This window comes from Serinus canaria, chromosome 2 (assembly GCF_022539315.1).
Source record: "Serinus canaria isolate serCan28SL12 chromosome 2, serCan2020, whole genome shotgun sequence".
NCBI classification, from domain to species: Eukaryota; Metazoa; Chordata; class Aves; order Passeriformes; family Fringillidae; genus Serinus; species Serinus canaria.
In genome coordinates, this window is record NC_066315.1 from 10352104 (window position 1) to 10375186 (window position 23083).

A 23083-nucleotide genomic window follows, 5' to 3' on the forward strand; every position below is an offset into this window, starting at 1 on the left:
TGTAATTCAGACCTGATTTAATACAGATGACTGCATCTGAAACAATCATTTGAGGCTTTCTCTAGAGGAAATGAAGACTTATGTGACAATCACGCCTTTAAAAAAATAGATGTTTTAGATAAGTCAGATAAATTACACCCTAAAAGTCCCTGCTTCTCTCTGTTGGCTACTCCGCATCTCTAGGCATTGTAGCTATTCAAAGTTACATGGAATAAATGCTGCAGGAGTATCCAATATGTGACCATCAGCCAGGTCAACCATCAGGCAGCCTCAGGCTGGTCACTTCAACAGCTCTCTGCTTCCATCTCTTCATCCAAACACTGGGAAAATGATGTTTTCTTTTTTTGTAAATTATGCTGACAGTTTCTGCAAATAGATGGATGATACTAAGGAGTGTGAGGAATTCAGCATGGGCTCCAAGTGTGATACATCAGCAGAGATTGCTGAAGTAATCATAATCCTTGGATATGCTTCCTTAAATGAACAAGGAAGAAACAGGTATTAGTGAAACCAGTAGTGGGATACACAAGTTAGGTAAAACAGACTTGATGAATTGTGGCTAGAGGGTTGGAGAAAATGGCAGAATAGATTTCAAGAGCTCAAAATGCTTCATCTTAGCAAACAAATCTAACAATGAATTTTTGCAGCTTACTCTAGTACAATACTGGGTGAATATATCAAAGAAATCATCAGGTCCCTTAATTGCAAGAAGAGAATATTGAAAACCAATGGCCAGTAGCTGAGTTGCAATAAGAAGGGAACAATGAAAGGAAACGTCAAGGAATGTCTTGGGAGGAAGTACTTCAATTCCTGCTTCCAAAACTCACAAGGAATCACAAATTAGGAGCAACCACCTGCCAGCCAGGCAGGATGGCAAGAAGGGCAGCTTTAAGCAGAAGTCCCTACCTTTACCCCTGCCAGCATGCCAGTGGTGGAGACACTGAAGTCAAGGTAAGCAAGTGTTTCAGGGTTAGAAGGTTTGTAGATCTGTGCAGGCCGCTTCTTTGGCAAATCGTCTGGTGGAGACAGAGACAGAAAAGGTGTGTGTGTCACTGACAAGGCCAGGGACAACAGAGACAGAGCTCCCCTGGCCCCAGCACTCACCTGTGTCCAGCACTGGAGGCCATGTCCTGATATCCACTGCTGCCGCCGCCTCCCGCGACCGTAACAATTTACAAATTAATTGTGTGGTCATTAAGCAGGCAGAGCGGCTCACCTAGAAATTCAAGAAATAAATAAAACCACAGTGGGATACTAATTAACTCCTCCATGAAAATGGGCAAGACTGTGACTTATTTTCTGCCAGAACAGGACACAGATATATCAATTTTATGTTCTCTGACTGGCAGGTGGGAAGATGCTCAAAAATGCTGCTCATAAAGAAGATAAAGTCATGTGAGTTTTATGACTTATATGAAAATTGCACTTTGAGAAGAGCATTGTAATGAAATTAAAGGCACTTTAACAGTAAGAATGTGACCTTTCCAACACATTGTATCAGCTCTTATCCCAAAGTGCCAGTAAAGAAGACTGTGTCCAAAAGATTTCCTATGTGACAATAACGTATCTTGGTTCATAAACAATATTTTCAGATAAACCAAAACCTAGTCTGACATTTTATATTAATAATTTTACTATCTCAAGTCAATTTTATGTTAGCCATGTATTTCCAATTCCTGTGCTAGTGATAAACCACTGGGAGCTGTTCTGATATTGGCAAAAGTAGCTCCAGAACAGAAACTGTGGAAGTGGCACTAAGAAATGAAATGGTGAGCTTACAGCAAATTCCATCTGTAAATGGAATTTCCATTCTATTCAAATGACAGATGCTAAATTCTCCTTTTAGATTTGCTATTTTTATAAGTTCATAGGTATCAACTACAAGTATATTTCTTACTTAATGAGAATACTTCTTATTCTTATTAATAAAAATTCATATGCTTAAGGAATTCAGGCAAATATGCATAAAAGCACTGAAATTACTGAAGATAAAACACAGGAAAAGTTGGAAAGGCAGTTTTCTTTTTTTGCCCAAACTTTGAAAATCTGTGCAAATGCTGCTAAGAGTATTTTTTTCTTTAAGGAAAATGAAACATTTCATTGCACACAAAATTTCCTGTGTTTAAACTAATAAAATCAGGAATCAGATGTACACTAAATTTTACCACTGAGCAGAAGAGAACAGCTTCTATTGACAATGATCTCATGAAAGTCAACTTTTTAGAACACCAGAAATTTAGATATTTTGAAATTTGGAGCAGACATCACTGAATCAAACTCTAATCTCTTGACACTCTAATCCCATGACTGCCTTGTACAGACTGTTTAAATACTTCAAGCTAAAAGTGAATACAAACAAAGCCACTGCAGCATCCCTTAATCCATTTTCATTGTCATGGCAAGGCAAATTAATTCTTACATCACTAATCTTTATCCATGAAAATCTTGATTTGGGACACTAAACCATAAACAAAAGGAATCTCAAGAGTTGGTGGTTCCCAGCCCCCTCAGGAATTACATAATCTGGATGATCAGAGGGTTTATTAAAACACAGAATATCCATGCCTGAAGAATTCCACATCAGAGGTAAACACACAGGGACAGTGGGAAGGAGAAAGAACACAGCTTAGCTACAGGTTAGGAGCTGCTCAAGATGGGGCTCAGTTCAGTTATATTTTACAACTACCAGCTCATCACAACAACACAATTATGAGGCCAGATTTTACTCAGAAGTTATTCTTACTGACTACAAAAGGTGCTGTGCAGACATACAATGTGTTACAGCAGGCATTGACCCCACCACATCAGGAAATTTGTGTGACTGCATTGGCACTGCAAAGACAGCTGACATATTTTAATTTCTACAAAAGCATTAATCTCAAAATTGAGAGAAATTCTTGTGTAAAACAAAGCTGAGAGGTTTATAAGTCAAACTGGCATTAATATGGCCAATAAATGTCAACATTTTATCTAAAGTTAGTCTATCAAAAGGACAATGAATACAAGCAAGCTTAGATCTGTCAGTTTTTTATCATGAAATCAAACATCTAGTTTAGCTCTTAAACATCAAAAGAAAAAACATATTTTACATCACTTCTGCATGTTAACAATTGATGTTTAAAAATACTGAGTGCCAAAATATTCAATAACAAGAATCCTGAAAATAATAGGACAATTTTTCATACTTCTTCTGATACTTTGTGGCATCTGATGCCATAAGGAAAGCCAAAAATCAAAATATCTCTACTACTTGTTAATTGAAAACATCAAAATTAATTATCAATGGTAAAACCACATTTGTTTAAACTGGTTTCTTCAGAATTCCAATCAGTAAATTAGAAACTGCCACATGTAAAGGGCTATCTAATTCCAACTATTTTTACTTCCCTCAGTAAGAAGTACATTGCAGTTATTTATGTGCAACAAAAGGTTAAACATTCTTAGATAAAGCCGAACCACCAAAAGAAAGCACTGAATGAAAAAGTCTGAGCAACACTTTCCTGAATGAAACAAAAGACCAACCAACATCTTTGCAACAAAACTTTGAAATTGCTTTAAATGCAGAACACTTGGATATTCAGTGGTGACCATCCACTGGTGAGGATAAACTTCCCACTGAGGTTTTTCTCAAGAGTCTGTGTGGCTCTGCCTGTGAGGAATCCTAGCACAGTTATATTTATAGCTATATAAATATTTATATAAAATATAGATATAAAGAAGCATTTAAAATATATTTATTGAAAGGAGTCACACAACTGGGGCATATTGTGGCAGCTCAAGCGAGCAGGTCGTGTATTGCAGCAGTGATTTTGCAGCACGCTGAAGTCTGAGTCCTGGGAAGGAACACAGCTCTTCAACCTCCCACTCAGGCTACTGCTCCTAAAGCCACAAACCCTCATCAGACACACCCATCTCATCTCCTGGTGCCATGTGAGGGTCTCACCTCCACGATCATCTTGACGGTGGGCAGCGTGGTGGCGATGTTCTGGGGGTGCGGCGGCCGCACCGTGATGGGCACGCAGCCCGCGTACAGGCACCCGTAAAACGCCGCAATCAGGTCGATCCCTGCACCAGAACAGAGCAGAAACCCCCCTGAAAATCAAACAGCTTCAGCACAGACTCCTGTGTCAGCGTAAACATTACTTGGAACTGGACCCAGAGGGTTAAATGAGTGACTAAGCCCTTTAACAGACTTCTTTTTCAGCCCCTTGTCAGGATTTGTTCAGCTTCAGTGGTTGCTCTCAACTGCACCGTTCTGAGCATGAAAAACCACGGGTGACACACAAAACTGCAGCCAGATAGCAACATTTAGGAGAAATCCAGTTTGTTCAGGAAGTAACCTGTTCAAAAGACTGATTTCTACAGATTAATTATCTTGCTAATTGTACATTTATAGAGTGTACAAGAAGAGGGATGTCCCAGCAAAAGGACGAGGTAGGATGATGCTTGGTCCTATCAGCTGCAGAAAGAACATCTGGAGGTTCTATAAAATATTGTCTTTCTCTGGCCATTTTTAACCTCACACAGGCAGTCTTGACCAATCTACCAGAAATTTTACAGTAAAAAAAGGGAGTAATGATTTTGAAATCCTGCTTCTAACATAAAATTTGGTACTGTGCCATATAAATATTGACAGCAGATGATGGACAATGGACAGCACACTTCAGGCTACCTAAGGAGGCAGAACAGTTCAGAGTCCCTTGAATACTGCTGTCTGTCACCTCCCTGGTGCTGTACACAGGCTGTGATAAGATGACAGTGGGGGCTGGTTTATTCTTTCAGTGGAAAAGGATCTGCAGTACTGGTAGGTTATTGTTCCTTCAATAAAATGCTTCATTCATGGGAATTGAAATACAGAAAATAAGCATTTAAGTTTAAAGATTAGTCCTCTTTTGTGGAAAAGGTTTTTCCATATTAACCATTGCAAAACTGCTCCTATAATTACGAAGATATAACCAGTGTACTGCAGTCCTTACAAACCAAATATCACATTACAGACCTTAAACCAGACTGTTTATTTCACTAACACACAAGAAATGTTAAAGATAAAAGAGCAACACTAGATCAGAAATAATTTCAAGCAAAGGTCAAATGTGTTACTAGTTAACACAAACTTAAAAGCCTTGAAGCCAAAGGATGAAAATCAAAACCAAGAGAGCTATCTAGATTAAGAGTCTATAGAGAAAATTGTGATGACAATTTTGTATTTCTTGATCATTTGCTACTTATCAATCAAATTTCTACTCTAAAAAACCCCATGTATTACTTCCTGGTTATTGTTGCCTTACCCCCAAGAGGGAATTGAACAGGGGAATCTAAGAACACTTAACAGCTGGAACTGCATGCTCATAAAAGAGTCAGTATCCAGCAAATTAAAAAAAAAAACAACAGTAATTAAATTTGACCACTTGTAAGAGACAGGTTTTAAAAACACAGGTTAGTCTCAATCTGAGCCCAAAGAAATAAAATCTGTGTGTATGGATAGAGAGAGATTCTTTGAAATACATTTGTCTAAATTGAAAGGAATGTGCAAATATCTTGTGATGACAATTCATGTGGTAACAGCCCTGCAGCATCTTTCAGAAGGACCTTGGTGAACCTCCAGGAGTCCCAAGGTGCTGCTACAGCAATTCTTTACCTGGTGGGTAAACCAAAGCCACATGGTCTCCATCCTGTAAATGTCCCCTCTCCATCAGCATGACAGCTATCTTCTCAGCTCGTTTATGCAGCTGGACACATGTCAGTGAGTTGGCTATTGTTCCCTGCACAGGAAGAAAGAGAAATGTCACAGGAGATAATGTGATGGGCTGAAACTCTATTTTCCTCTTCACCTTAGAAGCTGTGGGATGAGGGGCAGCCACAATATGCCATGCAATGAACTTAAAATGTGGAAACATTCAGCCTTAGGCCAAACTGCAGTTGGAAGGAGAAAATGTTTCTGAAGTAGAGGAATGTTCTCTGTTCCTTCTGCCCTCAACAGTGTTTCTGCCCCCACCAAGGCAGTACAGCAGTGTGCTAATATCCTGTACTTCCCTGGCTGCACAGGCAGCATTCCTGCTGCAACCAGGGAAGTGCCTTTATGGTCTCTGTAGCAAACTGGAGCATCTGTGGAGAGCAATTCTGAAAATTGCATTTTGTTGTCTGCACACTGGAGTGGAGCCAAAAGGCCCAGCAGAAATACTTTAAAGACAAAAGACGCAGGAGAAAACAATACTTTGTGATGGAAAAAAAGAATTAGTCTGGAACAAAAGATAAGCACTTATATTGCATATAAATGTAAGACAGAAGAAAGGCCATTTGTTAAATTTGAATAACTCTGGTCAGCATGAGCTTGGCATTTTTGAAGCATTTCAAGTAGTGCAAACCCAAAATCATCAGTCACAGTGTTTTAAATTGAATGAGTGTTACATTTCTTGCACTTCCTAAATATATATATATATGTGTGTGTCTGCATATATGCACACACACACAAGTACACATTTAGAAAAATATATACCTCTGTATCATAAAATTCACTACCACTGCAGGCAGACACCTCAGAAGACTAAAAACAAATGTACAGGACAGACTGGCTGCAGCTAGAGCTGATCAGGCCAGGTCTGGGCTGGGAGAAAGGGACAGGGCAGTATGGGAAGGGCTGCATCTTGACTTATCCTTGTTCAGTGGAAAAAGAGGAGTTCAGTCTCCAGCTGTGACACACCTGCCACCTAACACAAGCACTAAGTTCACTTGAGAAGAAGTGTTTCTGAAAAAACTGGGGAGGACAAGGTAAGAATATGTAAATACATGTATACTAAAGAAGAACACATAAACACATTGAGAGAGAACAGTGCATCAAAAATGCAATGCAATACCATAAAAAAGTCTTGCATCACTATCCTCCTAAAGAGAGAAAGCAAGAAGGTCTACTGTTTCAAGGAAATGTTCTTCACACTCTATTTTAACAAGGCAAGGAACAATAAGTATTTGTTCTGGTGCTGGTTTCTATCCACCACCACCCCACACAGCACTGCAGTGTTTGCTCAGCAGGCTTCAGAGAGGAGGCAGCAGTTTGCCAAAGGATGAGCACTGCAAGCAGTGCCATGTTACCAGAGCACAGCCCAGCTGGAAATGAAATGGGCAAAGCCAGGGCTCAGCTTTCCTCTTCACCATCCTCAGCAACCACACTTACTGAGTTGCACTTCAGACAGTTTTAGTCAGTCTTCTGATCAATGTGGAGAGCATTTCACTAGAAGGCTTCCCCTAAAGAGATGTGCAGCTCTGTGGGTGCTGGGACAGAGATGACTTCCATCTGTCCAGCCCTGAGTATGGCAAAGCAACCTGAGCTCTGGCTGTCCTGCCACTGCAGACCTGTCAGGAGAATGTGCCTAAATTCTCCATTCCTTCTTTCAAGAAGTGGCCTGTCTCCATGGTTATGAGAAGAGGGACCCTTTGTATCCCCCCACACATCAGAAGCATAGTTCCTGCCAGCAGATAGGAAATTGCTGTAAATCAAGTGAATTTGTGCAAAGCTTGTTTACATTTAAGACTTCTGGCACTTGCTGCCTGTGAGCCAGTGGGAAGTCACTGTTTATATGAAGTGTAGGGAAGGAGAATCCTGTTGTTGGACAAGAATCACTTGCAAGCATCAGGCAACTACTCCCTTTGGGCCTTTAAAGAGCTATCCTGAAATGTAAAGGTGTTGCAATCCTTCATGACACACACTAAAAACAATGTACTGCACTAATTTTGAAATATTTCAAATTCTCACAGCTTGGGTTTCAGGAAAACACTAATCTCAGTGGACTTCCATTAGTCATCCACTGCAGGATGCCTGAATGTTTTAGAACAAAGTGTACAGACAATGTCCAAGGAAGAGAAAATAGGAAAAGTTACAAATCAGAACTAAAATTCAAGATGGGCAATAAAATTTGCCTAGGGCAAACCCCACCAAAGCTGTCATCATTTCCTATAAAATATTAATTCTCTCCAAAAAGCATTACATCTCAATCAAATTTCATATGATGAGATCCTCTTCACTGAGAATAACAGAAAAACTGTATTTTAAAATCCAACTGCTCTTCACTCCTATGGAACAGGAATTTGTTTTGTTAATCCTTGTTTTGCACATTGTGTACTTACTTCCCTTCCCTGTTTGAACACTTCTGCCAGCATGGGAAGTTTGGCTTTATTTAAAACTCAAAAGCAACAGCCTTGTGTGGAAGAGATGGGATAGCACACATCAACTCTTTCTCACAGCACCTTCCCTCCTGACAGAGGAGACAGCAATGCAGTACTTGAATGGTGCAATACTGAACTTAGAAACAGCATTGCTCTCAAGATTTCTACTTTGCCATAGAAAAATACATTATTACCTCACTATTTATCTGTCAGGTTTCACATATTCACAATTATGAGCTATTATTCTCAATTTAAAAAAATAATTATTTAATTACTTATTGGTAGCTTCAAACTGAACTTTGTACCAGCACTGTAAAATGGAGAAGGACTTTCTGTAAATACTGTAAGTGGTGATTTCACTGAGGTCCACAAATTACTGGAGGTTTAAGAACCCATTCAAGTTGCATAAAGACCACAGAGGCTGAGACAACATCAGCTACTACTCCAGGGGACCAGCACTTTTCCAGGCCTCCCCTCTCCTGAAGACCCTCACACTTTGTGTGCTCCCCAGATCAGACAGATATGTGTAGATGTACTGTGATGGAATGGTTTGAAATCAGACCTTAATTGTCTCTGTGGTCTTGAGAATTATTGGTTTGTCATCTGTAATCTGTAATCATCCAGGAAGTGAAGAAATTACACTACAGAAAGCAAGGAAGTTTTACTCTTAGCAAAGCCCAGCCCTGCACCAGTCACATTCATTAACTCATTTTTAGTAAGCAGTGAAATGCTGTGCCAGGCTGGCACCTCATGGAGGCTATGCAGAGAGATTTATTAGTGATCTCTACAGACTTGATTGCATTCTGGACATATATATTCTGCTCTTCACCTCCTTTCTTCATTCTCACACCTCCCCCAGATGGTCCAATCTCACTAACAACAGCCATTGTTATCTTTAGGGAAAATGCTTTGGTTTTGCCAAGCCTGTGCTTTTCAAATTGGAAATCAGGATGGTGAGCAGTATTAAACATTGCTATTCACACAGGGACAGATCTGAAACAGATTCAACAGCACTGAAACAGATTTGCAGTGTCAGCTCACACACAACATGTATGTGGTGGAAAAAGGAATGAGAAATGTGTAGGGCACACTGATACAAAAGCAATCAGTATCCTGACAACTGACAGTGATGATTCTCTTTCTTTTCTGCCTCAGTGAATATTAAATGTAACAGCTGAGCAGTAGTGGAAATAGGAAGAGGAAGGTGCCATCCAGGCAGGGCACAAGCAGGGGCTGCTGAAACCCCAGTGTGCTTTGCCAAGCCTGTCAGAGCCATGGCCTGAGACCCTTACCCTGCAGTTGAGCAGGGTGTAGAGCACGTGGTCAGGGGTGGTCTGAGCTCTCCACTGCAGCACTTCTGACAGGAACAGGAACTGCAATAAAGCAGAGTGACAGTCACAACACCAAACAACTTCTTGGCTTTAAAGCCAGGTCCCAATAGCCAGAAGCACCAAACAGGAATTAATTCCCTTGTCACACATTTATAGGAAGGTGCTTTTGCATGGTAGCAGCCACTTCTCTGGAAGTGAAGCCACTGCTGGGATTGTGATACATTACTGCATATACTTCCAAAGCAATAAAAGTTCTTACTGATCCCTCTGAATTTAAGCACTATTTCATTCTTTAGCTTCTCTTTTTCTTACTCAAATGCATAAGTACTTACGCAGTTTAGAACTTACTAATTTAATTACTCACATAAGCTCCCAAAAGGGCTGAATTTCAACCTTATTTTCCAGGATTAAACTAACAACAAATAAGGTCAGGACCTTATATGTTAACAAAATTCTCTGGATTCCACTTGAGCTGGTAAAAATGATGTAATAGAGGGTTATTTCTGGTAGAAGCCCCATGAACACTTTCCACCACATTTTTTCTGCTGTCCCATGCAAACTTATTTCAAAAGATCCATAAAAATGAAATGCAGTGACTTCTCATCATGTCTATTTAAGATTTATCTGTAAAGAAGCCATATTAAATCTATGTATTAATTAAAAAGAAGCCATCAACAAATTTGGTGGTAATTATAATAATAATAACAATAATCAGCATCATCCATCATATCTCTGAACTGCTAAATGTCCTGATGTCAACTATATGATGTTAAATATATATATGGATGAAGTGAACTATATGATGTTAAATACAAGCTGCAACAGAAAAGTTTAGCTTACCTTTCTGGCCTGGTCATTATCTTCTATTTGCCCCAAATCTCTACCACTGGCCTGTGCAATTCTTTTTCCAGAGACCAAGTTCCCCACCATCACAGAGGCAGGGCCAATTTCTAGAATAAAGCAGAAATACACCAAGCACAATAAAAATCCTTTGCTTGTGGATGAAAATTCATGTGATTTCTATTGCATTACATCATGTTTTCCTCACTGCCATCCACAAAACCAAAATTTGAGCACATTTCTCTTGACTCAAACTTTGGTTAAGAACCAGAAGTGGTTGGAACATACATAGGACTGGATTCATCCTCTCCAAACAGCTCTAACTTAGCAGGGGCTCTCCACAGCCAGAGACATATCTTGTCTGCCTTGACAGGATGAATCTGGAACATTCAGCTCCTACTGTAGGCACATCCATTGAAGTGCCTCAGTCCAGAGTGACAACATTCCTATTTCCCTCTTCTGTTGCCTGGGCTAAGTTGCATCTGTCTTAGGAGCTTTGTAATGCTACAGACACCAAATGCCAAGGTTTAGGAAGGCAGATGATGCCTATGATAAAATATATAAGCCCTCTAGAATAACATTGAGGGTTTTAAGTTGAGTTAAGTCTTTTCAGAAGGAAATAAGATGTGGTGGCTGACACTCCTCCACGAGGTGGATTTCACTGATGTTTTGTTGCTGCCATTAGGGGACAACACCTGTCTCACAGACACCATTTAAGCTCATGTTGGCATTTGTTTTCTGTTTCTCCAGCATGGATTCCTGATCAACTGCTATTTATACCAGACTCTACTTCTAGCCTATGGTGTCCAAGTGATTGTTTGGGGTATAAGTAACCAGATAATGCACAATCTAAAGCACCTACAGACTACACTGCTTTAACATTATAAAAGCAGCACCCTCTGGGTATGTCACAACACCACAAAATGGGAGAATGTGATACCATCAGTTTTGTTTCTGTGCTCCTGGCAATAAATATTATTATGAATATAGTAATATTTAATGCATATATAACATATCTGTAATGATCTCCATTGATTCCAGTTCAGCAATTACTTTGTGGTGCAGCAACAAGGAAATGCCAAAGTGACCACTCCAGTAAAAGGCCTCATTGCTTTCATTAAGTTAGTGCAAGTCACTGTTAACCTCTGACACTCTCAGTATCCACAAACCAAGATTATGGCTTTGATTCTGAAACATTTGTCCAGAGGTTTTCAAAAAAAGATGATGGTGTAGGCAAACTTGCACTGAATTCATGAGGGATAGTCTCCATATTTAAGATCCAGAGAGCAAACCCACTTCTAATTCCAAGGTGTTTTTCAAAGTGCAAAATAACCAACACTTAGTCTAATGTAGCTGAATCCAAGTCTTAAGCCTGAGGCTACAAATCCAGAACTCCTTGAAATTATTCTGAATACTAAAACCTGCAATTGGATTCAAAGGCAAAAATTTGTTAAAATTTACTTGTACATTGGGCACAAATAGCCAGTGACTGGATTACAGCAGGCTACAAGGGCTTTCTTGGTCTCTTGAGACAGTCCCTTGCTGTACCATTTCATCCAACATTCTTCATGAAGAGGCAGAACTTCTGAAGAACCATCTTAAAACTAGTTAGGGTTTTTCCTCCACTCTTCCTGCTGTAAGAGTAATACAGAATCTCCCCACACAGGTGGGGGATTAAACCACTCATTCTTAGCTTTAATTTATTCATGACCAGTTTTGAAGTATTTGCTCTTCCAACACTGTTATTTAGTGACAACAGTCCTCTTCCTCTCTGCTTCTAGTTTACAAACTCAGCCTTCAAAATAAGCCAAGATTTTATGTTTGTCTGGTTTGGTCTCCATCCTCTTTAAACATAATTGAAGAGGAATTTCTGAAGACCTGAGGTGTGGTCTCAGCAGCACCTTGTAGAGTGATAAAAATGTCATCTTTATTGAATTAGCATTTTTCCTTGCACTCTCTGTGAAGGTGCTTCTGGCTCCTGGCAACACCACTGATGTCCTTGACACCCACAGAATATTGAAGAGGAAAGCTGATGAAGCTGATTCTCACCTGTATCAGCAATTACTTGATTTCACTCCCTTACAGTACCTCAAGCACACAGCACAAAGTCCCAGTCCCTTGGCCTTCCCTGCTCTTACCTGGTTGCTTTTGCCTTGGTTTGGGCAGGTTTGTTACGCAGGTGTGGGGACACATCAGCACGTTACAAGGATGCAGAGATCCTTCCAGGAAGAGCTGTTTGGTTTCTGACAGGTGAATCCCTCCCAGAGGTGTCTTGGGAAGTGTGTTTGCTGGGACAAGTGCCAGGCAGTAGACTCCCACTTGATGAATGCTGTCAATTGCCTAAAAAAGCACACAGGAAGCCAATTTTAATGAAAGGCTAATTTTTCATCACTCTAATAAGCACGTGTTGTTCTGAATTCCTGCATAAACCAGCCCTAATAATTAACTGGGGATGGAAAGACACTTCAGCTTTGTCAGTGATAAGGAGGTTCTTTTCATTGGGAACAGGTGGACAGAAATGTTGTTATACTCATTCCAGCAGATAAAAAAGCAACCAAAAACCTGATGATAAATGCCCACAAATCTAGGCAAGAGGAAATGCTACCTTGTTATCCCTCTTAAGCACACATTAGCAGCAGATATCCTGGTGATTTTTTACAAAGATGGGCTGTCAGACCACATGAAATTGCTTTTAAGCTGTGCACTTCTCAGAGCTAAAGTTCAAAGGATTCCTATCAACTCAATATCCAGTCCATCTTTCTGAGCAGGGCAAAATTTCAAATAACACCTATAACTAATGATGTATGCAGCTTGTGAATCTTTTATATTTTTTTATCAGGTAATAAACTGATAATAACTGTTTCATTCCCTGATCACAGTGTAAAAGATTTTTGGGCAGGAATGGAAAATATATAAGGGAAAACTATGAAACTAACCACTTGAAAAAAAATTGCTTGGAAAAAAACCTGAAAAAGGAGCATCTTTGAATTGTATAGCAACCATGTTCACTGCCTGATATTAAAGTGAATTAAACAGCAGCACTTTCAAGAAAACTGTAGCATACAGTATCTATGTAATTTATTGAGCTAAACATGAATATCCATGCACACAGATTTTAGTTCCCTACAGATTTAAAGGATTTATTTTGCTTATAATGGTAACAAAAATTGCAGCAAGTGTGTTAGAAAGCCAACTTCATTGTGTTAGAACACCAACTTCAGGCATTTACACAAACTGAGAAACAAATTAAAAACAGCATCCCTAATGAGTAGTTAAATGTCCAAAAATATAATTTACTTATCTTGCTTTTTAATTTTAAACTGTGAGAAAAGTGAATTGATATGTGTACTGCCTTGAAGATACAATCTATACTCTGAGAATGAAATAATCACTTACAGTTATGTATGTACTCAAGTGTAGACCAATAAATTACTGATTACTCCTACAGACTAAGAAATGCTTCTCTTTTGGCTTCTGTTTGCTCCATTTCTTATTTATTTGACTGCAAAATCTCATAAGAAGGAATAATAAAATGGTGACTCATTTAAAAGCATTGGAATTTTAGCAGTAGCAGCTCTCACAGCAGAGTTGGAAGCCTTTGCTGCTGGTCTACAGACACCACCCAAAAGATCAGCAATAGTGAAATATTTATGGCAGGCAACACACAACATCTCATGTTTCTGGCAGAAACTATCATAACTTACTAATCATAATGTTACTTGTAGGTTCTAAAAAGCACTGATAAATCATGGCATCCTCACCTGACATCAGCTTGAAGGAAAACCATCACAAGGCAAGTAAACCATTTTTACTCAAAGATAGAACTCTGTGGGTCCAACAGGGGGTGAATGGAAAGCAATACCCAGCTGTGGTAGGGTGAGGAGTGGATGCAGTGATTCCCCAGGAACTTCTGACCTGTTTCTGAGAGATACATCTGCCACACAATGCCACACAAATATCGTGGGTCATTCAAATCTGACACCTTTCACACCTTTGGGATGGGCACATTTCTGAGGCAGGGAATGACTTTGTCACAAGGATGACAACTGGTGAATTGAGCCTTAAAATTTTGAGGGAGAAGAGTACCAGTCAATTTTAATACTGCTGTCATTTCTGGCTCTTGATGAGATGGCTTGGTTTTTGAAACTACTCCATCCAACCAGAATCAAACAGTATCTGGAATCTCTGTCCCTCTCTTTCATTGTGGACATGGACAACATATACCCAAACTTGTGGAGACTCCAGACTGCTGTGCTGTTTGAGCTGATAAAACACCTTGTTCTGACACAATTCTCTGGGCAAACACTCTCCAGGGCTGCAGTAGATCTCCTGGCTTTCCCTAGTCCTGCCAAGTCCTGGCACTGGTAAAGCTGACATCCAGTCTGCCACAGAGGGACCACCACCCTGCCTGAAGGGGCAGATCAGCCTGCAGCAGATGAGCATCTAGGATCTATCTGACTGACCTGCTGGGTGATCTGGGATCTGCTCTCAAGAAACTCCATCCCCAGGCTGACCACTCCCTCCCAACCATTCCTCTGCTAAAGGCACAGATGCAGTCCAGCACAGTCCCACAGGTTTAGCAGCTCTGCCATCCTTCAGCTCACTGCCAAGAGGCAGGATGGGTCAGGAGAGCCAGAATATGTGCAAAGCACTGGAAAAACTGGTTCTGCAAATTGAGACAGCTCAACTGCAGGGAAGAGACAGCAAGATACAGCAGCAGCAGGCAGTGCAGGGCAGGGCTGGCACAGGGCAGCACTCACAGAGTGTCAGACAACTCACAGACAGCATTAAAATCAAGTAGCAATTTGCTAGAGTTTGTTGCCATGGACTTCACTGAGAGCCATGACACAGGCTGTAATATTGTGATGTTGTGCCTCACCAGCAGATGATTCAGATCCAGCTGGTTACCTCTTCCTGACATCTGTCATTAAAACTCTGATTGGGAAGAGGCACAAAACATCCCACATGTTCCTGGCTTCTGTCCTTCATCTCTGCTCTCAGCTGTGGTGGAAACAGAAACTTCTTGTCCACATCGTGGTGCATGCCAGAGTTGCAGGCTTCACACGTGGCTGATGAAAGCAGCCACACATGTGTGTACTTTGATACATGGCCTGCTATTCTCAGACACTGCTAGGACTTGATCAGACTCAGAATAACAGGGCTGACTCTTGGCAGGAGTGTTGGGACACAGGATTCCTGCAGCTTTCAGTGCAGAACTCTACTGGCTGTGATTGTGTAAGACATTAGTTCTGTAAAAGTCACAAAGATGCTTCGCTGACAAAAGAGGACAAGTGTTAAATCCAGAGTTTCAACCTCTTTAGGAGTCTGCTACTTGACAAAAGTGTGGGCAATCCAAAGCCTCTTCTTCTACAATAGCTGCCCTAAGTGCTATGAGGTGCTTCAAAGGCTTCCTGGGTGATAGCAAGCTAGAGCTTCCATCTTTTCTTGGTATTAATTTAGCTCTACTGTGAATATGAGATGCCTCTAACTGTATGAAATGTAACTGTCTTTTGAACCAAGAGAGCAGATGAGTCTGTCTTGAGAATGGATGAAAGCTTATTTGTTCAGTTTCTTGAAGGATACAGTAGATAGATTCCCTTTCTTATTCAGTAAAATGCAGTGATGAATAAAAACATCTCTGAATTGTGTGGGACATTTTTCTTTAGCTCTTAGGTAAAGCAAAAATACCTGCAATATATTTACTGAGAAGAGCTCTTGCAGAAGGACAGGAAGGAAGGCAGCAAAGGGAAGTAGAAGTAACAGGAGACCAACTGTAGACAGAGTTGAGACCACTTAACAAGGTAGCAACAAATAGATTTAATCTGACTACATCTCCATTAAATCTATTGCTTTTGAGTCTGAATTGGATTAACCCCAGAGATGGAAGATGTCCCTATCTAAAGTATCTCACATTTTTGTGTGTGGACATTAGAGTTGAAAAAAACACTGAGTAAAGTATTGATATTGCCAGACTGCTGGAATGGGATTCTTTGGAAGAGGTATCCCTCTGAAAAGATAACCCCACTGTAGATACCTAGATCTGAACTAATCAATCACTTTCCTTCTTTTCACTTCAGGGAAATTGGGATTTTTTGGCCAAGTTTCATTAACTTTATTTTAGCTATCAACATGGTACACTAGAAACACATAATTCTCTCTCACCTGTCAAAGAAAATAAATCTGGATGAGGCCAACTCTGTACCCATGCATATAACTGTGAGCAGTTAAGAGACTGGCAGCTTTTGACAGTAAGAGTATATAATGCATTCATTCATTCATTCATTCATTCATTCATTCATTCATTCATTCATTCATTCATTCCCCTTTCAAAATAAAAAATTACTATATTACTAAAAATTACTATATAAAAAATTACTATATCTTTATAAAGCACATGCTGCTCTGTCATTGCTATTATTTACTTCAATTCATTCCTATTTTCTTAGAGCATATTGGTTAGGAAAAGGATCACTCTCTGGGTGTGTGCAGCCCAGATAGGAACTGTCACTCAAAAGGATCTCATTTTGTGCTCATTAAGAGCAAGTGCAACTTGCTTGAAGGGGAAACACAATTACTCAAAGACAAATGTCAGTTACCTTAGGGGTCTGAAAGATCAATAAAAAGAATATAAAGTAAGGGAAAAAAAAGCTTCCAAACACATATATAGAGCATTACCTGGAGAACTCGACTCATCCACTGAAAACTGTCTTCTTCTGTGGAGTCTGGCCTTTGCTCAGCAACAATAACTATCCTTTCATCATGCAGCACACTCACAGAAAACACTGCTATTCTATAGGAGGAGAGAAGAGTATTTAGTGCCAGGACAGAGAAAAAAACTTGTTTTCTGCATTAACTTTCTACAACTCTGATTTCTTTACTTCTTAGTTAGGCTCCTGGTGTATCAATTATTAATATATTCATGGGCAAAAAGCTACAAGAACAGTTTTAGGTAAGTTCTGGAGCTGAAACAGCAGGCTTTGTTCTCCAGTCATGTATATACAAGCAGAATGTCAGAGCAGGACTGAGAAGTGAACATTCTTGGAAGAGGAAAAGCAATACATTTGGGTGACACCAAGGCTGTTGCTAAGATGCTCTATAACAGCCAGCATAAGCACCTTCCTTGGCCCCATCTCAGAAGATGTCATTGCAACATCATTTTGTGAGAGGTCTGACATGTGATGGAGTGTGAGCACGTGCTATTGCACGAGGCCCTTCAGAAGTTTTGGATGTCTCCTGCTCAGCTCCAGCACATGAGGAAGGTCACACAAAGAACCACTTTCACACTCAAAAACTTCAGTGTAAGGCATATTGCAAATGTACAGTGCACACAGAAAGGCTCCTGTTGAGCCAACACCCTCAGAATTAACCAGCTGTTCAACTGGAAATTTCAGTAACCACAGTTTCAAGACCTTAGTATCCAAATTCTGCCTCGGCATTGCCTTGGGCTTCCCTCAGCTGTCTCCTGGTTCAGGCAATATGAACAGAACTGGAGGGAAACTACAATGCACATCAGGCATTGCTTTCTGAAAGCATCTGGATCATTCACACTTCATCTAAGCCAAATAAAGATTTCTACATAACATAGAGAAGGAAAGGATCGAACCTGCCCCTGTAGACAAATTTCATGGGTTCCACAGCCAGTGCTGTTGCTACAATGTCATCAGCATTATGTCTTCTTCCACTGACAACCATCAAACCATCCATTTTGCCAATAACAAAGACCAGTCCACCTGGTCCTATAAAGCCTAGAAGTCCAGTCCTTATAAAAGGATATTCGGTGATTGGGCCACCAGAACTGGTCATAGGAAACACCTGCAAAACAGAAACATGGGTCTTCAGTTCTGCACACAGAGAGCAGGCTGCAAAGTATTTCAGGCATTTTCTTTCAGATGGCTACTCTGGAACACTGTAAATAGGTCACTGGTGATGCTCTTTGTCCTTCACTGACCATAAAGGGAGTGTCAGGAAACTCCTACACTTATGTGTACCTGAGTTCCAGCAAATTCAATCCCACTCTGTTCACAATGCACATTTTCTGTAACTGTGAGTCTGTAAATCATTTATGACCTTAAAAAATATACAAATCTACATAAATAGTATTAAATAAAAACCCATGCTGAACAGACTGCCAACCTGAGGCGCTGTGTATAGGTTAACTGAGAGCTTAACTCAGGAACATTTCAGTAGAGGTTTTTTTCAGTACTTCATGCCCATTTCCAGCACAGTGTAAGAAATAGGCAGGCTAGAAGTGAAGCTATTTTAAGGTACAGCACATTAATGATTCTTTCAGCTGACCACATTTTTATTTAAGGTCAATTAAGTTCTCAGAATACTAGTGATAATGTCTCCTGTAGCACACCAGGAAGTGAAAATACAGCCCTACAGAGCACCTCTCTAAATGTCTGAACACCAGACATACATGACTTCCACAGACAGGATCCTATGGCTTTTTCTACCCTAATTAGCACAGTGATATCCTTTTGGCATGTGAGCTGCTCTGAGCTGCATTTTGACACAACTACACTTTCCTGCAGTCATTTCTTTAAACTTAAATAGTCTAAAAGCAAAAAGACAATGGCAAGTAGAATACTATGCCTATATATTGTTCTTGAAGGCTCATCTAAAAAGAAAGGTCAAATTCTGCTGCCAGATGCCCATGGGTGACTCTTACTGAACAGATTTAATGCTTATACATCTTTGGCCATAATTCATTACAGGAACACAAAACTCTTTGACACTCTAATACGTGCAACATGAATTAAGCAGTAAAACAGAATAGAGATCCACTTTGAGAGAACACTTAAAATCATGCTTAACTTTAAAATAGAGTGGTCCTGCTCACTCAATGGCAGTTTATTTGCTTAGCATTAGGAAAAAGTCTAAATCAGTCTAAATATACTGTTAAACTGCTGACAGTTATGAATTATGAATGATATCACCATTACAGCAAGTACTACAAAATGAACAGAAGTACCTTTCTACCCAGAATCATGTAAAATCCAGGATTATCACCCACACTGGGCATTGCCAATTGTATTTGTAGCATAAAAATCAGCTATCTACAAATTTCAGACCACAATAGCATAGTAGGATTCCTGACTTCAACAGCAGGAAGTAGAATCATATCTACTTGTCTCCATTAATTATATGATGTGCAGTGCTTACAACATTCAGCTCTGCATTTTGCAGGAGATATTAGTCACATTGATCTATTAAAAGTGGTAATAACAGAGAGTTTTTTTAAGGGAAACCTAAATGTATTAGTGTTAATTTCTGCCATAAATATTAAATAAGAAAGAATTGTATCTTTAAAATAAATTTTTTTGACTTTTTCTCTATCTGCAGCCCTACACACTGTGTCCAGCAAAAGTTAATGATAACAAGTGAGCAGGTACTACAGAGCTATCAATACAGCTGTGTGCACTGGAGTCAGAAAACAGATTCCACAAAGCCAAAAGGATTTCACCTAATGCAGTTCAAACAAAAGCAGATGGGGACTAATCAGGAAAAGGTTTCTCTGCTCTTCAGATACATCTCTTGAATACTACATCTGTCAGGATTCTGTATAAATAGAAGCCTTAATGCTGAAAGTGCTGTGGAAATGTTGAAAAGTGCTTTCCTAGAGACACCAAGCAGCTTTCTTACTGTTTGCAATAATCAAATTCAGCACACAGACTTATACAATATTACCTTTTGAACTTGGTCTTTCTTACTCCTTTCATTCTGATTTTTTTCAGCTCCTGGTATTTTATTTGAATATTGAATAAAAGCTCTTCAGAGCCAAAACTAAACTCACATAAAGATCTACTCTTGCACTTAATGAAATGGGCTTCAGTGCAGATTATCTGGCTAGAATATAGGTCCCAAGCCACAAGCATTGATTAATATTGCTATACTTACACTGTTAATATCAATACTTCATGTCAAATATTACCTTGAAACAGAAAAAGTTCAAAAGGAAGGATTTTATATAGCACTTTTTGTCAACTTACCTCAAAAGTATTTTTGGTCATGCCCGAGAGTCCATAATATGATGTACCCGTTGCAATAGCACATACACAAAGTTCTCCTATCTCATCTGTTTTACAGAGCTGAGGAATTCCATCTGGCTTCACTGAACACATTATAGCTGGAGGGAGAAGAAAGGAATTAAAAAAAATATTATAAAATGAACCACAGAATCACATAAGTGCTGTGGGAAAGACAACACGGTGGAGATGACATAAACAAATGAATTACATGTAGTGTAATGTCTAAAATCAGTTTCTTGAACATTAAGGTGTTCAACATTATCAAGAGGTTTTCTATTATGAATGATATTTATATAAAGAATGCAAGGATCTTTATGTAAACTCAGTCTTTACATTGATAACAATACCTATTTGCCTTGCTTTCTGAAACTGCTGTTCATCTGTAATATTGCTGTGAAATGTGACTGTGTTCCCAGCTTTGCATACTGAAAAGCTGATCTGCCTCAGTCAGTGCAAAATGAAATACCCTAATGGAGCCCTTGATAATTACTATACAGCCAGGGAGGCAGACAACCAGGAAATCCACCTTTCAGAAAGTAGCAACACCGTATGAAAGACCAAGATATTCCAGCAGACCAATAGGGTTGTTTTACTGAGAATCTATCCGAGCTCAGACTCCCTCTGTCTGGTCTCAGAGGCCTGCAGAGACAGCAGGAGCTAACCAGGAGGGATTAGAAAGCACTGGTCTGAGAAAGAAGCACTATTTTATGTCAACCATTTGAACAGGAATCAGGAATGCTGCTTTAGCTGTCATCTCTGGAGTTGGAGTACAGCACTGGTAGATTTTGTAATTGCAGAGATCAGGGAAATGATGATCAGGGAAAATAGAAAGGAATCAACATACCTTTTAACTACAAGGGTGCAAAATCTTTCACTCAGGATAAACAGGAGTGTGTACTTTCATTAATTTATCAGAACATAATATGAAGTGCAAGATCGAACATCAATTATAATATCTTGTATGATAACTATTAAACAACAACCAATCGTATCTTCCCTTATTTTAAGTTGTTCAACTGAAATTTTGTAAGATGCATCCTTATGTTTTACTGCTTTGGTCCATAACAAACATTCTCTTACAAAAAAATACAGTATTAGCCTTTTCTAGTGTCCACAGCATCTTATTTAAAATGCAGCTGCCTTATGAAAAGTGTTATCTTCCTCTTCAGAAGCACTGGTTCCAGTTTGAATTTATCAACATGAACTTTTCAGTCATACCTCCTCTATCTAGTAGCTGGGTGATAGCACAAGACCTTTGGAAAAACATTCTGTAAGCTTTCAGATAGCAATTTTGTTGATCCTTAGCGCAGGCTATGAAAATTTTCCCTACTGAAACCTTTTGTCCTGGTTGGACTTATGGATATTTATAGCCACAGTACTTTAACTTCCTTATTTTCTCTACCAACACCTCACAGCCTTGGAACAGATGTGGTGGCAGGTTATTTAATACATGTTGCTAATGCAAGCACAGATAGACTGAGGTAAATGCAGACAAGAAATCTTGAGATTTCCAAACCATGAAGTTTTGTAAGGTAATGCTTTTGGACTAAAATGTTTTCAAGGACCTTGTAGTCCCAAAGCTTGTAGTCCAGCAACAAAGTACGCTCAGCTGCAACTTTCTGCTGCCAATTACTTAAACTGATGGATCATAAGAAGTTTCAAAGGAAGTTCCTCACCTCCTGGCATCACTAAGCCAACATCCTGGACAGTCAGGACAGACAGCTTTTCTTCAGAGTCCACTCGAATCACGCCGTAGGTGAGCCCATGCATGGACAGAACTCCTCTCCCCGGCGGCTGGTTGCTGTCATCTGTTGGCCTGCGAGCACGGGTTAGAGCATCAGTGCACCAGCAGGCAGGTGGAAACATTCCTTGTGCTTAATGCACTACTATTGCAAAGACTCCTCTGTTCCAAGGGTTTAAAATTCCTCCTTCCTGCCTCCCCTGATAGGCCCAATAAAATCCTGTTTCTCAGTCATTTCTGATTAATTACATCTTTTGTTCAGTGCCCACCCACATATATGGGGCTGCTGAGATGTGAGTAACCCCTAACATTTACCCAAAACAGCTTGTATTTAATTTTCAGAAAAATTTAAAAAGATTGCCTTACTACCCAAGCAAAGAGCTGTTAACTAATTTTTAAATACTGAAAGATGATACAGACAATGTGGAAGAAAACTGCACTACAAATATTTGGAACTAATCAGTGAACAACTTGATAACTTCTATATGTTATCTATTTTGAGGCAACCTGGCATAGATTTACTGTCAAGTATCTGTGGAAGAAACAAGGACTTCACCATCTTCATTTTAGTGCATATAATTGAATCCTTCTTATTCTAATTTACCACATGAAAATTAAAACAAATTACTGCCTTCATCAGTCATGGTCAAAATGTGGATGCAGCCTCTTGATACTGCCTCAGTTTGCTTGGATTCATTGCTGTAAAATTCCACAGCATCAGCACAAGATGCCTGTCAGCTTCTTTCAGTACAAAACCACCTGCTGCACCAGTGGATACAACTATACCTATCAGAGAGTGGCTTGAGTAAATGAGTGTTGATGTAAGCAAGTTCCCAAGGCAGGGGAATGTGTCAGAGCTTTTCATGTCTGGAAGGACTCTCACAATGTCCTGTACTTTAAAATGCAAAACTAGAAGGTGACATGCTGCTGATTTGAGTTCAGATTATGCATCCATGAAGAGCAGACTCCAGCTCCTTTCA

The 23083-nt window shown here is 39.7% G+C and overlaps 1 protein-coding gene across 5 annotated transcripts in view; it reads right to left on the reverse strand.

Annotated features, from left to right (window-relative positions):
- Positions 1–23083, reverse strand: part of DIP2C (disco interacting protein 2 homolog C) — a 308290-nt gene that overhangs the window by 48590 nt on the left and 236617 nt on the right. For all 5 annotated transcript variants that reach the window (XM_030230923.2, XM_030230938.2, XM_030230931.2 and 2 more), the window contains 11 exons: positions 22039–22178; positions 20324–20460; positions 17935–18143; positions 17007–17121; positions 12470–12671; positions 10332–10441; positions 9453–9533; positions 5639–5762; positions 3944–4065; positions 1105–1216; positions 907–1016 (listed from right to left, as the gene is read on the reverse strand). In XM_030230923.2, coding sequence (XP_030086783.1) covers positions 907–1016; positions 1105–1216; positions 3944–4065; positions 5639–5762; positions 9453–9533; positions 10332–10441; positions 12470–12671; positions 17007–17121; positions 17935–18143; positions 20324–20460; positions 22039–22178 — 1462 coding nt within the window. The remainder of the gene's footprint in view (positions 1–906; positions 1017–1104; positions 1217–3943; positions 4066–5638; positions 5763–9452; positions 9534–10331; positions 10442–12469; positions 12672–17006; positions 17122–17934; positions 18144–20323; positions 20461–22038; positions 22179–23083) is intronic.